A 17,084-nucleotide genomic window follows, 5' to 3' on the forward strand; every position below is an offset into this window, starting at 1 on the left:
TATAAAGTACAGCCATACAAGTAGTAGTAGTAGCCAGTCAGATTTACCTTTAGCCTCAGTGTACCCTCAAGTTTGGATTGTATCATTGATTACTACGCCAAAACACTTGATGATGCTAAGGTTCACAATTGAAGTTGTGTTGCACACAGCCGATGGTGGCCCCTAACACCTGCTTACATCTAATGGTATTTGGTAACCTAAAATGTGCCAGAGACCTTTAAACGTACAAGGGATATTCACCATGTTGTCATATAATCTAAATAAATATATATATATATATATATATACAGTCTTTCTGAAATATGTCCAATCAATTCAGTTTAAAAAACATGTTTCTACTTTGTCAATCTAAGTGTGTGTTCAGTGTAGATTTATCAACCTAAACAGCAGTTGTTATCCTTTAAAATGAATCTAAAGCATGAATCTAAAGCACAATAATGTGTGCAGAATGTTTCTGTGTCTGAATACTTGCTGAAGCAGAGATGTAAAAATTACACACTATGATGTTTCTGGGGATTATTGGAGAGAATCTTGGCTTTGTCCATAAACAACATGCATTTATGTATAATGGTCAGTTTTGTTTTTTTCTCCTGGAGGAGACCATTTATTCAACATCATAAAGTTTCACACTCCTCATATAGGGTCCTGGTGTTATTAACGCTGGCTCACTGTCACACTTTCATGTCTTACCGGGACATCTCAAAGCAATAGAGCCGTTAGAACTGTTAAAGTTTTTTGTAAAACCTGTGATTTTCTGCAAAGAACATGTTGTGAAAGAGCCTAATACTAAACTGTATTTGTGTAAACTCCAAAATAAATAGCTAAATATTAAAGTTTACTACTACAATAGTTTGTGCTTTGCATCCATCTCAGAGTCAGAACTCAGAAGTTGTAACAGCTAATTAATTTAGTTTTTCCTTGTTTCTTTTAGAACACGGTTGTGAAAAATGGGGTAAGTAATAGTCTATTTTTTTAGTTAAGTCTGTTTGATCTTAATGTGGAATAATGCACACTGTTGACTTTGCTTCAGTTTTTTTGTTATATTTTTATTTCAGTGCCCACATCCAAAGACCTGCTTCTGTGAAAGGGGGGAAAGGGGTCACCCTGGATCTCCAGTGAGTCATATAGTGTTGACGTGCATAATTCTATATTGTTTAGATACATATACAAGTTGCTCACTAGTCATGTAATGCACATGTATTAATGCTTGTCTTGTATTGTGTTTCTCATATTTTTTGGTAATGATATGCATGAAATAACATTACTTTACAGTGAATGGTGCATAAACCTGGTGGTGTTTTCTAATCATCTTCTATGATAACAAGACTGATGTCTTCTGGCCCTCTACTTCCCCCTAGAGAGGATGGGATTTGTCATGGCATCATGCAGTGTGAATGTGTTGATAGGAAGGAGTTACAGATCATATGGTTGATGTTGGACAGTAAAACATACTGAAAAAAGTTTAATGTTTGTCCCCCTGGGTGTTCATGAATATCATTCCCATTAGATTATAATATCCGGATCCAATTCATAGATGCTAATACCAGGTCTGCAACAGGCATCTCATTAAAGTGTGTGCTAAAGTGTTGATTTGGACCAATAACGTGCAGCCTTCGAATTGGCAGTGATAGTAATGCACATTATGTAAAATAGTGAAACTCTCTGTACCTAATCACTTCCTCAGCCACAGATAAAGCCCTGTAAAGGCCGAATTATAGTACTGCGACTGCAACTGCGGCTGGCCACGCAGTTGCATCGACGGACTCGTTTTGGTTTATGGCTCCCAAAGGGTTGCACATGTTGCAAAGCAATTCCCCGCCAGAACACTAGGCGGAGTTACTTTTTTTGTTGAAGACGGCCTTAGAGGCGCCTTCTTTGTGTGTGGCAGTCGTCGTGGACTGTTTATTTACATCGCCACTGTGGCTCCTCATAGCCTGTTTCTCGCAGACAAATCCGCCAGTCAGTGATGGGTTATACAAGTGGTCATACCTTCGGATCTCTTCTGCCAAACGCTCTTCTATTTGGTCCATATTCGTTCTTCTAAATCTTTCATGGTTTCTGCCGGTATTATGGGGCATGAAACCGGAAATGCGACTCCGGAAAGGATGTAGTTAGCAGACCAATCACAGCCTTGCGGGCTGCGTGAGGCTTGCGCAGCCTTGTCGTATAGTTAGAAAAATTGGCGGACGCACGCAAGCCGCAAGAGGGGGTACGCAAGCACTCAAGGGGGTCTTGCGTGTCCTGCGTTTGCGTGCCTGCGTAAAATCCGACTATAAATCGGCCTACAGTCTTTCATGGTGGCCTGTTGTACCTGCACAGACAGGCATTCTCCTGACCTCAGGACCCGGGCCGGCAGCCACTGGAAGCAGGTGTGTCTGGCCTGCATGCTAAAGGGAAAAGATGTGGAAGAGCAGGAAATGTTTCCCACAATGCAAGTGTAGCAGGTGGCCAGAGAGCCAGCTGGAGGCTGTTTTCACTGTTAGCGCTACTGAAGAGAGGCCCTTGGAAAAAAAGCAAAGGTCAAGGATGGAAGATTAAGCTTGAGCAAACACACAGGCTGCGATGATCTGAGAACCCGAGGTGGTGGTTTATGTTGGACGGGGGTTACAGACAGGTCGCACTGAGAACACCCTACCTCACCTTTGCCTATACACACATAGAGGCCAAACTGAATAGGGGCCCAAATATTCTCATTCTGCACAATCTTTCCCTGTACTTTCATCTAGGGGAAACCAGGGGAGGAGGGTTCAGATGGACTGCCTGGCTCAAAGGGATCTCGTGTAAGTGTCTATTGTCTCCATAATCCAGTGCTGGTAATAGAAAGAATCCATGAAGTGTTGTTTGACGTACTGTTTTGTCTGGGCTCGGTCACTGCAGGGGGAAGCTGGTATTAATGGACGTCCAGGAATACGGGGCCTTGAGGTGAGCATCAAATGTTTTTTTCTGCTGGGGTTACAGGGTTTTCAAGCTGTCATATCACTTTAGCTACATTCGCTTTTGAGAAGTATAGTAAGAGCTCCAAACTGATTATAGTGAAGCTTTTAAAGGGATAGTTCAACCAAAAATGAAAATTGTAAACGACCTTGTTTTGAGTTGAATAAGAATGTCGGGGCATGAAGACACTTGGATGAAACCACAGGAGCAGTATGGAGGCATATCATGATTTTTCTGTTGTTTTATTGTGTCTGAAGTCTTGGTCACCAGTTCAATTCTATCACATTCAGCTGCTACAAAGTTTACTTTCGCGACTCCTTAAGTGTTTTGTAGACTCACACACTTCACCCACCCCTCCATAGGCATAGTGGTGAGTAGATGATGAGTAAAGTTTCATTTTTGGGCGAACTATCCCTTTAAGAATTTAAGTGAGACCCTTTTGAATCATGTGCCTCAGGAAGCGACTGGAGTGGATTTGGACACAAACTAAATGCATTTGCACCCTGTGCTTGGATAGATTAAACAGGGCTGAATGAATCTATATATCTAGTGTGTTTATCATTCCATCGTGGCTGCCTAAATTACTCTTATGTTAACACTTGCCATAGTTTGAAGTACAGTAACAAAACAGAAATCAAGCATTGTGTTATTTTGTGTGTTGTCGAGCAGGACAGGAGGGGGTAGATGTAGTTACAGGGGTGCAACTTGCATTTTAATGATCATTGAATACTGGATGAGGCAAAGGTATAAACTTACATCCACGACCATGGAGGCTTTTTTCAGATCCAACTAAGATGTTTGTTTCTGGTATGCAGCCGTTCCTTAATAATATGAATGTATTTGAATATGTTGGTATAAATGACACTAATATGGTTGTTTATGCAATTCAACAGCACCACCAAGTGCAGCCTCCAAAATGACCATGAACTGAGTGGGTTATTCCAGGTTTCAACTGTCTGATGTAAACTTTTGGAAAATTTAATTTAATCTTTCCATTTGAATAGGGTCAACCTGGCAGCAGAGGGGAAAAGGTATGGATTGGTGTCACAGTTTTAAAAATGATTGCAACATAAAATAATATCATCACAACAAAGATTTTACAATACATTTCTTTAACAAAACCAAATGATTTCTTATCACTTCTTTTTATCTTAATTGTTTTGTGATTTTATGTATGATTTGGAAATATGGAATGACATGAACATGCACAGTGGCAGTTGTAATAGTTTTAGTTCAGTTTGCGTACAGAGTGAGATGCAGCTTGGTTTGGTTCAGTGTCCACATTGCTAAGACGTTGCTTTAAGCTTTCACTTACCTGTAACCTTACTGGTCATATTTTTCAGGGAGAACTAGGGGAATGTGGTGCCCCGGGTACAAAGGGAGATCAAGTAAGATCCTTTATTTATCCATTTTTAATTCATTGTCTGGGTGACTGTTCTGATACTAAGTGTAGTAATAATGTATTTTTTCTCAGGGTGCAAATGGACCTCCTGGCCCTAAAGGCCCCAGAGGAGAACAGGTACTTTTCATGTTCTCCACATTTAGGGCATATTGAATGGCTGGGCCTCATTTTGATGTTCTATTTTACACAGAGCGATGGTTAATGGTAGTTCAACACAACTAATCAAGCACATATCTGAACAGAGTACACTGTGAATTGAATTACTTAAATTCTGATGATCTCAGTTACATACAGTCCACAGAGTATATGATTTAGATTCATGTAATTCTTTATTGTGGGTAACTGTGGCTCAGGAGGTGGAGAAGGTTTTCCACTAGCCAGAAGGTTGATGGTTCAACCCCTGGCTCATCCATTCCATTCCTCGTACTACAGTGTCCTTGTGCAAGATACTGAACCCCAAATTTCCCCTGACGGCTGTGCTGGCAGTAAAGTGATGCGTGAGAAGGTGCTGCACATAGATGCACTCTATGAATGTGTTTGTGAATAAGTGAATATCAAATATTGAACTAATCCTTTGAGAAATTATAATCAAAGAGTTTGTAGTTAATATAGGCATTGAAAGCAGTAGGCTGACATAGTTAGACGTTTAGTTTTTATTCTTTTTGCAGTAGGTGTGTGTGGCCGTTGACAGCAACTTTCAGTGCTGGTATAAAGCCAGATATTACCATGGTGCAGCACACCTATGTAGTTACCATGTTTTGAAGACAAAATGTAAGATAATTAAGTGTATGAAGGTTCATATCTAAATGGCTGTGTGGTCGAATTATAAGATTCCTCTGTGCTAGCCTTCATTTCCACACTGAAACAATCAGGGCTGCTGTGAAAACCACACACTCCGAATCCATCTCCTGCTCTGCACTTGTGGAATGTGAGCTGCGGATTAGGTTTTATCCCCTTCCTAATGTTGCCTTTCTATAGCGGGGAATGCAATGGTTGTGATCTTTGAGCAGACGTTGTTCCAGTGGATTAGGATTTGGGCACATGTTATCCATTCCCTCTCTCCTTAAATGCTTGTTGCCCCCTGCAGCATCGGTAGAACAACAGCAGCCATCGTCACTGTCCCATCAGTTTTTTCCTCCATTTGATTGCTCTCCAGTTCCCATGAAATGTACCAACACTGTCAAAGATAATTCATACACCATCGAAGTATCGAAGAAGTCAATTATAATTCAGATTATCTCCGTTTAAAGGACAAGTAGGTGTTTTTGCATGTTTTGGCCCATTTCATTAAATCATATTTTCTGTATTCTGTACAGATTTAGAAAATCTTTCTAGGAGCCCAGTTTAGTCTCTTGTACAGTACAAGAGACTAACAATGTTTGTACAATTTTGCATTTTAATGGATTTTTTACATCTGAAACTATAATTTTTATGTGAAATCTTCATGTGATTTAGATGTTCATAAAAACTCCTCTGAGACTCCAGCAGAGGGCAGTGTTCACCTCAGTGACCTACATGTCAAAGACGTAACTCGTGAATGATTTAATATTGAAATAAAAAGATGATCAGCCCCACTTTCAACACTTTCTAGTTTGAAATGAATGTAAATATTGTCTCTCTGGTTTGTAAACCTTTTGCTAGTGTCTCCAGAGGGAGCTGTGTGAAGTTGCCACCTTTATAATGCACATGAATCTCTGAACAAACTTATGGTGTTTAAGTTGTATCATGGGTAATGTAGGGACCAGGTTTTATCAAGGAACAACCATGTTTGGAGTAGGGAAGATACAATCTCTAGTTCTGCTTTTGTCTGTCCATTGTGAGTGTAATGTTAGGGAAGAGCAGCACTATTATAACACTTAAGCATTCTCTGATTCACTTCAGCATTTCAGAGTATATGTCATTTGCATTAAATAAGCTCAGGCTTCCATCCACCAAGTATGCACATTTAACAAACAATAAGGCACCTCCCACGAAGGCCTCGGCCTAACCACAACCATTAAATCCTCAGAGTACGACCATGGTAGGAGAAACTCTTAGAACCCACCTCAGGCACCGGGGTTCATTCCCTCTCTGCTGTTAGTCTGTGGGAAGCCACTGACGGGTCCTTCCAGTAACAGCAGTTGTTCATAGTGTGATAGAGAAAACGGTCACTTCCCAGAGAGCAACAAGAATGATGAACTGACCTTCCCTGAAGGAAAGGGAAAAGCAACAATATCATCTTTTCTCTTTACTCTGTAATCAAGACAATGTCTGCCAATAATTTTTTAATGTATTAATCTTTATTCCAGCATTATCATGTACTTATACACATTTTAAAATCTTTGAATATTTTATTTTCAATTCAATTTTATTTGTATTGCACCAAATCATAATATACATTGTCTCAAGGCACTTGACATAGAAGGTCAAAAAGCCTGCTATGGTATATATTGAATCAAAACCATTTATTATTTCTTTTGTCTCTTGCAACTGCCAGGGAGCCATGGGGGGACATGGAGACCAGGGTCCAGAGGGGCCGTTTGGCTCTAAAGTAAGAAGGCTGGCAACCGTGTTTAGAATGCATGAAGTGATTCACTGAATTCACAGGTTGAAGCTATGGGCATGTTTCTAGTTTCAAGTTTGTTTCCCCATTCCTTTAAAGGGTGAACGAGGACCAAGGGGTGCACCTGGACATCCAGGAGATAAAGGCATTGGGTTCCCTGGTCCCAAGGTACATTTTATGTTAGGTATTGGGTTAAATAAGGACACTTTTCTTCTTACTTATGCACAGGAAGGCCAATGCCTGTCCAGTATAATCCTCACTTTAACTCTAATCTGTACACTTTACTTTTCAGGGTGAAAAGGGGAACCAGGGAAGACCAGGTCCACCCGGACCAATGGGTGTAGGTGTACCAGGGATGACAGTGAGTGAAACGTCAGGGTCTGTTCATATTGCTGAGAAACATTATCCATGGAAAATGTACTATTACTAATTACTACTCATAATTTTATCAGCTATCACAATTGCTGCAAGTATCTGTTAGATAAATCTGAAGTGACCCATAATCTGCTTTGCCAACATATTTGTTGTTCTGTTTCAAACCAGTGTGTTGGAATCAATGCAGACAATGAAAACTTACTTATCACTCTTGTATTAGCCCAGTGTATATATTGAATAATCCTCATGTGAAAATATGAAAAGTACTCTATGTGGCTTAAAACCACAAAGTGTAAGATTATATTTTCTTCTCAGATTTAATGCAGAACAGAAAAATGGAATAGTGTGTGCAGTAAACAACACTGTTGCTCTAAAGTATCACAACGATTCATCTTGGATTTTTAACAATGCTATTCTACTATACACTCAGTAAACTGAGAGCTCATGTAATATCTGTTAATTCAGTATTTAATATGAATTATGTGCTGATTATAGGGTCCAGCAGGGCCACTGGGGATGCAAGGATCTCCAGGATTTCCTGGTGAGGGTCTCCCAGGCTCCAATGTAAGTTCTATGACATGCATAAAATACACTAATAAACTGTTGAATTCTCTGGAGACTTGTTGTTGACTTGTCAGATCCTCATCTGTGTTTACAGGGTGACAGGGGGTATGAGGGTCCTAAGGGCAGTCGTGGACCTCCAGGATTTGGGTCCAAAGGTGATAAGGTATGGTTCAGAGTTTAATGAGGTTGGGATCACAGACACATGTATACTGCAATCCTGTGTAGCTGTAAAGGATGACCCGTCTAACTTTTCATTTGTCTAACCCTCAGGGAAACCCAGGAGCACCTGGACTTTCTGGTTTGGTGGGGCATCCAGGGGCAGGCATACAAGGGGACAAGGCAAGGCCAATGAAAATGACAGGAATCTGTAGTTATTATTTGTCATGCTTTTATTCAACTCAGATTTTTTTTCTGTGGCTTTAGGGGGACCAAGGGCTCACAGGGCCTTCTGGGCCCAGGGGACCTCCTGGAATTGGTATAGTTGGACCAAAGGTTAGTCAATGAGAAGCAGTGCTAAACAAGCTTTTAATCCATAATAGACTTCATGTGAAATAAATAGCACATACACAGCAGAATGCAGTATGCTAAAGTCAAGAGAAAGTAAAAGTTTTCTACTTACAAATTACAGTTGAATGCGGAATAAATAAAGACACAGATTAATCCACTGTTCTTGCCACAACCTCACATCATCTGATATGACCAATAGATAATGGTGGCATGGATTAATCTGTGTAACAGAGTGCGTTCACTGATTCAGTACTAAATTTCAGAGGATTCAAAAGTTGATATTAATATTATTATCATATTTATATATAAAATAGACATAGTGAATTAAGGGGGGCGGGGGTCCCAGGATCTCTCCTTGTTATGTTGTAAGTCAAAATTTGAATCATTCTCATAAGCAAACCTTAATATGCAGTAATGTCGAGAAGATTTCAGCTCAAGAGCAACTCCATCCTCAGTCAACAGGACCTTCACAACTAATACTCTACTGCATCACTGTACTCAACTATCTAAGCTACGATACAGTAGGCTCAGGTTGAAAAAAACTGTATGTCTGGAAATGATGGTGGTTGTGTACCAAAGATAATTTGCTAACAGTTTTCCAATTTGCCTTAATTTCTCTTTCTAAATACAATAGGTAATTTTCCCTTTAAATTTTACGATTAACCTGCCCCTTTCTTGACCGAAAAGCAACCCTTTGCATATTCTGTGTGATGAAGTTCAGTCAGTGATTTGTTTTCCAGGGTGACCAGGGTTTCCCAGGAGAACCTGGACCTCAGGGAAATAGGGGTGATGGTGAACCTGGACCAAAGGTTAGATGAGCAAACTCATCTTGAATGTTCAAAGTGAGATTAAATGCAACACACTAATTGTTTTGAGTTTATGTACGTGTGGTTTTCCAGGGGGCGCAAGGACCTAATGGGACTGCCGGGATACCTGGTATTCCTGGTGAGGATGGAGCTGCTGGGCCAAAGGTGAGAGAGTGACTTGAGGTCAAAGATCACATTTTGCAAAATTAAAAGGTTCAATTTGCAGTTCCGACACTGAAGACAGTTACAGTAAAGGTCCAGTCTGTAAGGTTTCGGTGAAAATGATCTATTTGCAGGTATTTAATACAAATTAATCCTAGTGATGTTTTCACTGAACTAAATTGTTGTTTTCTTTACCCTAGAATAGGCACTTTAAATTTGAATATTTTATATTTATCAGGAGCTGGTCCTCTCTACGGAGGCTGCCATGTTTGTTACAGTAGGCCAGACTGGACAAACTAAACACCATTTGAGTTTTTATGACAACTGAAGGCTACAGCAGGTTCTCTGTCATGTTTGGAAGGGGAGGGTGAGGGGAAGGGTATTTAGCTGCAAAATGCAACTTCACCAATAGATGTCACTTTATCCTACACAGTGAGCCTTTAATATGCGCATCCCTAAAAAGTTCATGTGAAACGTCTAAGAGGCAGAACTAAAATGCTAAAACTGAAGACAAAATTACGTGTGTGTGTTCAGAAATTCTAATAACCATTTGGATGAAAAAATTATAAGAAGGTGCAACATGTTATCCATGTTGAGTGTGTGAGTGTGATTGAAAGAGTATGCCAGTGCAGTGCAGAGTAATGTATTAGATATGATCAGTTATTCTGCTACACTGTAAATAATTGACTGTAGAATTAACAGTAAATACCTGGCAAAAAAGTTGCATATAAATAACAACAATTTCTTGTTGTTTTTTCTTTTACAGGAAACTGCAATTAATTGTAATCTTGTTTACAACATAACCTTGTATTCTATTAAAATTACAGAAGTCACCTGGCAACTAAAGTTGCCAATAAATAGCTGTAAATACTTCAAAATACAGTATGATTTGTACAACTCTTATTTTTTTATTACATTAGCAGTTTTGCAAATTATGCATATTGTTAGGTATTTTGAATGAGACAAGGCATATAGTTTATCCAAAACTCATCTACATTGCACTAAAGTCTCTTCACCTGTTAAATAAAAATGGAGCCAGAATACAAAATGAAACTTTTATTGACAGTTTCACAACGTTTTAAGTACATGGTGATCTTTTTTTTAGGAAAGCTCTTAAACGTAAATTATATATCTTTGGACACTGCCCACCCAGTGGAATTCACATTGACCAGAGTTTCAACATAGTCAAACATTATTAAAACTGACAACATACTCAGCTTAAAGACCTGAGGTAGAAATGTATTAAGAAGAAGGTCACATCATTTTTGGTATAATTTAACTTTTAGCTAACTAGCTAAATAAGATGACCTTTTTTCAGTTTAATTGGAAATCTACCTAGTGGATCCGGTGTGTAGTAATACTGCCATTCAGTAACAAATTAAATTGTTCCTAAGTAAGGAGTGGTCTGAGGGCACCATGAAATGGTTAGGAAAAATCATTAAATATTCAGTTATTATATATTCTGTTATGGATTACTAAACATATTTGGGCATTTTTGTTGTGGTTTAAAATATTGTTTGTTAGTTGTCCCAGTTTGCTGCCACTGTTGTTGGGATAGTCAAGAGATAAAAGCATAACGTTCATTTTATTGCAGTAATGCTTTGTGGAATCACAAAGCTTTTATTTTTAACAGTTGTGAACTATGGTCTAAAGATTGTATTTTTTATTGCTTAACAGACCTCTGTAATAGCCGACATGCAAGGTATAAAAAACTATAAAAGCAGTTAGGTGAATCATTTGAACTCATATAAACCCCACACATGAACAGCAATAAAGAAAAGTCAGTTTCATTTTATGAATAACACTGACTTTAAAATATTCAGTGCACATAAACCAGGGAAGATGATCAAGTTCTTAATTCATGTTCTGCAAATAAAGGTCCAGCACACAAACAATAAAGATTTAATATATATTCTGTTGTGGATTACTAAACATATTTTTGGCATGTTTGTGGTGGTTTAAAATGATGTTTGGTAGTTGTCCTAGTTTGCTGCCACAGTTGTTGGGCTAGTCATGAGATCTTCAATTGAAGGACTCTATGCACAGGGTTATGTCCTTGCAACGACGTCAGTGCTGGTTGGTAAGCCTAACCCTTAAGACAAAAAAATCTCAACTATTCCTATCACTCTGTTTTAATAACGGCATTACAATTACCGAATTACTAAACGGGCTCATACTTTTGTCTTGCTTGGACAACTGCAGATGGCAGCAGACAAAGGCAGTTTATGATCTAACATAATTTCTGTTCCCTTCCACATAGACATATTTACATGTTCAACTGTTATATAGTCTCGGTCTGTGCAATGCTTTTAACAACAGTTTAAAAAAAACTGTATACACTACCTGAGACAATTCGTTTCTGAAATTCAGGAAGTGTCAGTGTTCTTTCGACGTCAGCTGCTGTTGCTAACACCGACAAGAAAAAATACATTAAAAATAAACTTAACTGTTGAGGGTAACAAGATCATACCAATATAATTTTCAAAAGCTACCCTTTTTACCTTTTCAAAACAAAAAAACGGTATTGCAAATCAGCCGATTTGGCTCACAGATGATCAGTGATCGGCGGGAAAAATCACAGGTCATCCCTACTACAAACAATGAAATCGATAAAAAGTTCAGTAAAATAATTTGTTGTGCATTCTTTAGCCTACATAAATGAGCAAATTAATATGCATAGTGGATCACAATATACAGCTTTTAAATTCATGAAATTAGCTCTTCTGTTTTAAGTGCTTTATAAACATTAATCTAAGCCATATGTTCAGTTTGCCAAGCGTTGAGAAGGGTCCGACAATGGGTAGGTGTGATATTGGCAGGGAGATCCTCTTTGATGAACTGCAGGTCAGATTTAGATTCCACTCCTTGTCCAGGAGGGACTGTAGTTTGTCCACTGTTAGGCTGGGTTATACCACCAACAAAGCTTGTCAGATGTCCTCCCCCAGTACTGACTTGCTGTATATATCTGGAAGGGAGTGGTGAAATAAAATCACTGATGTGCCATTAAGCTTGTACACCATTAATGGCCAATAATCAAGGAGATGTTCTTGCTTAACACACATGTAGTTTGTATTACCTCTGTTAGACTGTGCATACCCAAATCAGCAAGTTCCACAGCCAACTGCCTCCCCACAATAAAGTAGAAAAGATGAATGCCAAATGTCTCTATGCTCAAAACACGACTTATCTACAATTATGGGAAATTGCAGTCACTGACTGTTCAATTTAGGCCCAATCCCATTTCACCCAGCTAGCTCTAGCATGCTAGCTTTAGCGCGATCTTAATGAGCTTAACTATTCCTCTCATAACAAAGCATCCTGGTAGTGTTGCATACTAGCTTTTCAATTTCAAATGTCATTGATTCACTTCAAGTCATTCACATTGGTAAATTGTCGGTTTATTAACGGCAAACAATAGCATTGGTTTAATTAAGATCTCAAAAATGTTTTTACAACGACATCTCAACAAAGTTGAAGCCTATATAAATGTTGTAGGCAATTAACATTCAAATTATTTATTATGTAGTGGCTGGACACGTCTGTTGCTCCTCTGCTCCCATGCTCTCATGTCAAGGTCCTCTTTCAAACCGCCTCGTGCAACACAATCGATATCACCAGTATTTAACTGTAACATGCACCATCTACAGTCAGAATACAACTTGCCTGTCATTTTACAATGTGTAATTGTTGAAAACTGCTGTCAGCTACTGTAATTACATTTGGCCCATGATGCATGATGCGATATACAGATACATTTAAATCTAATGATACAGAACAAGAAGTTACTGTATAATTTTACTGTAGAAACTACAGCGATTTGTTACAGTGTACGTAACACTTTCCACTCCATTCCCTGTTTGCATTATGCCCAAACAGTGGACCCGAAACGTCTTTGTTTAATGCTGTGATGCTGTGTTGTCTAATCTAGGGAGAGATGGGCTTGCTGGGTCTGCGAGGATCAGAAGGAGCACCTGGGAAAGGTATCTCTGGAGAAAAGGTAATATTTAATCACCCACATTGCAGCTGCTGCCCAATGAATGTCGTCACAGCATCCTAGAGGATATCCTCATTGGTGTATGCATAACAAATCTTGCTTTACAGCTTTCACAGACTTGCACATAAGTAAACAGTTAGATGTTTAGGTACATATTTACATAGATTGTTACAAGGTTTCACTGACAAGTAATGTATTATGTATAATTATATTTACCTTTCAGAGTAAGTGACTGTGTGTGTGTGTGTGTTCCTCCACAGGGAGATAGAGGTGACCGTGGACAAAGGGGACTTTCAGGGGCCCTAGGACCTAGTGGCCCAGCCGGTGCTAAGGTCTGTTAAATACATGTTACTCTTAAGCACTGTTAGGTTCATACTGTATGGGCCTGATCTACTAGAGGTGCGCGTGTAAAAACGTTTGGAAACTTGATTTCACCCGCAAAAAAACATGCAAGCTGATCTACTAGCGGTGCGCACTGAGGATTGTGTGCAGAATTTGTGATTTATAAAGCCTGAAAATAATTGCGGGTTAGGGGCTTAGGTGGTCAGAGGCATCTCTTCCAATCTCTTCTTTTCGTTTTACATAGAGCAGATACTCTTTCATAACTCTTTTTTTTAGTTATATAAATATTTCAAGCTTCAGATACAGTAGCTTGCACTGTAACACAGAGCTAGGCTTTAGATCAGATCTTGTGTAGAAGGGTCTTAGAGTTTTGAAATCCACAATGTAATAAAGCATGCTCCGATAATACTTCTGAAGTTCACAATCAAGTGGAACAAAATAGACAACACATCAGATTGACGGTTTTACATTTTACTGATACTGTTGCTCAGGGGGAACCTGGGAGCCCAGGGATGACAGGCCAACCTGGACCTGCTGGGCGTGGCATTCCAGGACCAAAGGTGACCACACTTATTACAACAGGAGCTCATACATGCCCGCATGTGCACACACACACATTTTGTGTACTTACTTAGTGTGCATCTGTGCACACAGTTTTTCTATTTACCCAGGGATCAGAGTAAACAGTAGGACTGCTCAGATTCACTTTCATGTGTGTTATAGAGACACCCTTTAACCCTTGTGTGAGTCCAAGATTTGGATGTTGCGAAATTACTTGTTTCCTGATCAGTAGCATGACACATTTAAAGATTTTTTTCAATGTGTTTAATAAATGAATTACTTGTAATTGCTCATATTTTGAGCATTACCTTTTGCTCAGTTTCCTTTATCATGAATAATTGGTGTTTTTGTTATTTTCTTCTCCTAAATAACAGGGAGATCCTGGGCCTGTGGGACCAACTGGACCTGTGGGAGAACCTGGAATTGGAATTATTGGCCCAAAGGTAACACAAAAACAATGTTCCTACCATACTTTATCAATATGCTGTATCATGCATAAATACACTATGAAATCTTATGAAAAAGAAGGATTTTCACTTTAATACCATCGTGCATGGATTTTTTCCGGATGGTTACCTTAAAGTAAATTTCCACTATACACACCTTCAGGTGGTTGTGCTTGTGTCTGACAATACTGCCAACTATCTTCATGTTAGGGTAATAAAGGAAATCCTGGGCCTGTTGGACCACCAGGGATGAAGGGAGATGGAGTCCCAGGACCAAAGGTAAGAGGAAAATGGGACAATTTAATTATATTTGTCTTCAGTGCTTCAAATAAAAAGGATTATAAATGAACGTCTTGTCCTCATCAGGGACTGCCTGGTTTACCGGGAGTGCAAGGAGAGACAGGAGCCGATGGGAAAGGACTACCTGGATCTAAGGTGAGGCAAAAGTGAATTCATGAAGTGTAAAAAGGGGTGCCTCCAAAATCCCAGAGGCATATTTACTGATGATAAGTGTGATAAGCCGATCTACATTCAACAATTGTCAAATATTTAGATGAAATGGTCATATCCTAATGTAACCCTAAAGTGGATTTGCAGAATAGGTTTGATCAGCATCCACACCCAACAAAGCAAAAATCATTAGATGTGTAGGTCATGTCGGCTGCTAGAAAAAGGGATGTTGACTTGGATTAGCAAGATAATTTATATAAAAGATGGGTTGGGTTGCAAGAGATGGATAACTACTAGAAATTATTGTCTGAGTTTGCTCTATTTATTTTGTGTGTCAGGGTGACAGAGGCTTACCTGGGGTCACAGGCCCATCAGGTCCTGCGGGAACTGGACTTTATGGACCGAAGGTAAGTGAGTGTACATGCAGTATGCGGAAGATGAATAGTTTCTCTTTTTGTAAACCAATTATTTTGCATATGATAATGTTATTAACCTCACATCTTGACAGTAACTGTAATGCATTGGATTTCCAGGGTTCTACAGGGCAGCCTGGTCCATCAGGCCTCCATGGGCTTCCAGGAGAGGGCATCCAGGGTCCAAAGGTTTGGCGAGAGAAAACAATTGACAGTACTAGTAGTCTATAAAGTCAGTCAAGACAATCCCAAATTTATTCCAGCTGTATCATGCTGAGTTTTTGATGAGTGGCACCTCGGTACAGCGGAGTTCACCGTGCTGATCCATTTAACTTGCAAGTTGCCTGATCAATCAATCAGTCTTATTTACTCTATGGACAGGATTTTAGTAAAGGTTTATATTCTGATGATGACCAATTTGTCATTGTTTATTCTTAGGGAGAGCCTGGGTTTCAAGGGCCAGTGGGCCCCCGTGGGGCACCAGGGGACGGCCTCCTAGGGGAAAAGGTACAAACAATACAGCAAGTACATGTGCAAATGGTATATGGCCTGTCACATATTGGCTTAGATTATCAGTGTTCAATATTTGTTGTAATACAGAATTCTCTCTCAAACACACATACACACATAGGGTGATAGAGGCATGTCTGGACACCGGGGAAAGAAAGGAGACAAGGGCAACTATGGAGAACCCGGAGCTGCTGGACCAGTGGTAACACAGCATGTCCCATCTTCTAAATATTCTGAATGTAACAAAAACAAGAGAAAAAATTAACAAGTAAAGGTGTATAGTTAACAGTGGAAGAGCAGAAATGTCTGATGTATTTAATAGAGAATGATGAAATTGTGTGTAATATTGCACATTACATGTACTGCCAGAGTTACACAGTCAGTGTAGGACAATATGATTCATCTGAATCACGTAGCTGATCAAATCATGTTGCATAGATTTAGGATAATAATTTTATGATTCAATTACAGCCTGATGCCAATAAACTTTTGGTAAATAAATGACTATGAGTTGTAAAACTCTGTTTTAATGTTGCCAAGCTAGATAACTCATCTACTAAGTAAAGACTAATTTCCAAAAACAAGGTTTATTTTTGAATGTTTTTATTATTAATAATTGAAATTGCACCACACACGTACATGATATATTATTTTTTTGGATTCATGCTGAGACTATCATAAAACAGTGACATGACATGACACTCTGGGAAAGTAAGTGAAAGAGTCTTCATTAAAGTTTTTATAGAATTTCAAATTCACTTTTAATACAGTTAGTTCTCAATTCTGAGACACTTTACAAGTATGTGTGTTGGATGTCTAGGCCAGCGCTGCTAGGTCATAGGATTCTAACACAGGCCCAGATCTGTATAAACCCTCTCGACATAATTTAGTCAATCTCAATCAATTTGGAGTATCCATCCATCAGATCACCGTGGAGATGATCCAAAAAAATTTCCATTACTATTCTTCCTAATCTGAGTCTAATTACAGGGGACACCTGGAGAAAAGGGGGCACCAGGACTGACAGTGAGTACAGCGACTGACACAAATTACTCTGAGTTCTATATTTTAACATT

At 39.1% G+C, this 17,084-nt stretch overlaps 1 protein-coding gene across 1 annotated transcript in view; it reads left to right on the plus strand.

The window, feature by feature from the left end:
• col28a1a (collagen, type XXVIII, alpha 1a) overlaps positions 1-17,084 on the plus strand; it is a 52,274-nt gene that overhangs the window by 29,047 nt on the left and 6,143 nt on the right. Inside the window, exons 6-32 of the mRNA XM_061093061.1 lie at positions 932-952; positions 1,056-1,115; positions 2,727-2,780; positions 2,878-2,922; positions 3,939-3,965; positions 4,278-4,322; positions 4,409-4,453; positions 6,813-6,866; positions 6,978-7,046; positions 7,171-7,239; positions 7,749-7,817; positions 7,912-7,980; positions 8,088-8,156; positions 8,241-8,309; positions 9,065-9,133; positions 9,224-9,295; positions 13,221-13,289; positions 13,547-13,618; positions 14,120-14,188; positions 14,564-14,632; positions 14,846-14,914; positions 15,002-15,070; positions 15,424-15,492; positions 15,619-15,687; positions 15,937-16,005; positions 16,130-16,210; positions 16,999-17,034. Coding sequence (XP_060949044.1) covers positions 932-952; positions 1,056-1,115; positions 2,727-2,780; positions 2,878-2,922; positions 3,939-3,965; positions 4,278-4,322; positions 4,409-4,453; positions 6,813-6,866; positions 6,978-7,046; positions 7,171-7,239; positions 7,749-7,817; positions 7,912-7,980; positions 8,088-8,156; positions 8,241-8,309; positions 9,065-9,133; positions 9,224-9,295; positions 13,221-13,289; positions 13,547-13,618; positions 14,120-14,188; positions 14,564-14,632; positions 14,846-14,914; positions 15,002-15,070; positions 15,424-15,492; positions 15,619-15,687; positions 15,937-16,005; positions 16,130-16,210; positions 16,999-17,034 — 1,647 coding nt within the window. The remainder of the gene's footprint in view (positions 1-931; positions 953-1,055; positions 1,116-2,726; positions 2,781-2,877; positions 2,923-3,938; positions 3,966-4,277; positions 4,323-4,408; positions 4,454-6,812; positions 6,867-6,977; positions 7,047-7,170; positions 7,240-7,748; positions 7,818-7,911; positions 7,981-8,087; positions 8,157-8,240; positions 8,310-9,064; positions 9,134-9,223; positions 9,296-13,220; positions 13,290-13,546; positions 13,619-14,119; positions 14,189-14,563; positions 14,633-14,845; positions 14,915-15,001; positions 15,071-15,423; positions 15,493-15,618; positions 15,688-15,936; positions 16,006-16,129; positions 16,211-16,998; positions 17,035-17,084) is intronic.

The sequence above is a fragment of the Limanda limanda genome, chromosome 19, assembly GCF_963576545.1.
Source record: "Limanda limanda chromosome 19, fLimLim1.1, whole genome shotgun sequence".
Classification (NCBI taxonomy): Eukaryota; Metazoa; Chordata; class Actinopteri; order Pleuronectiformes; family Pleuronectidae; genus Limanda; species Limanda limanda.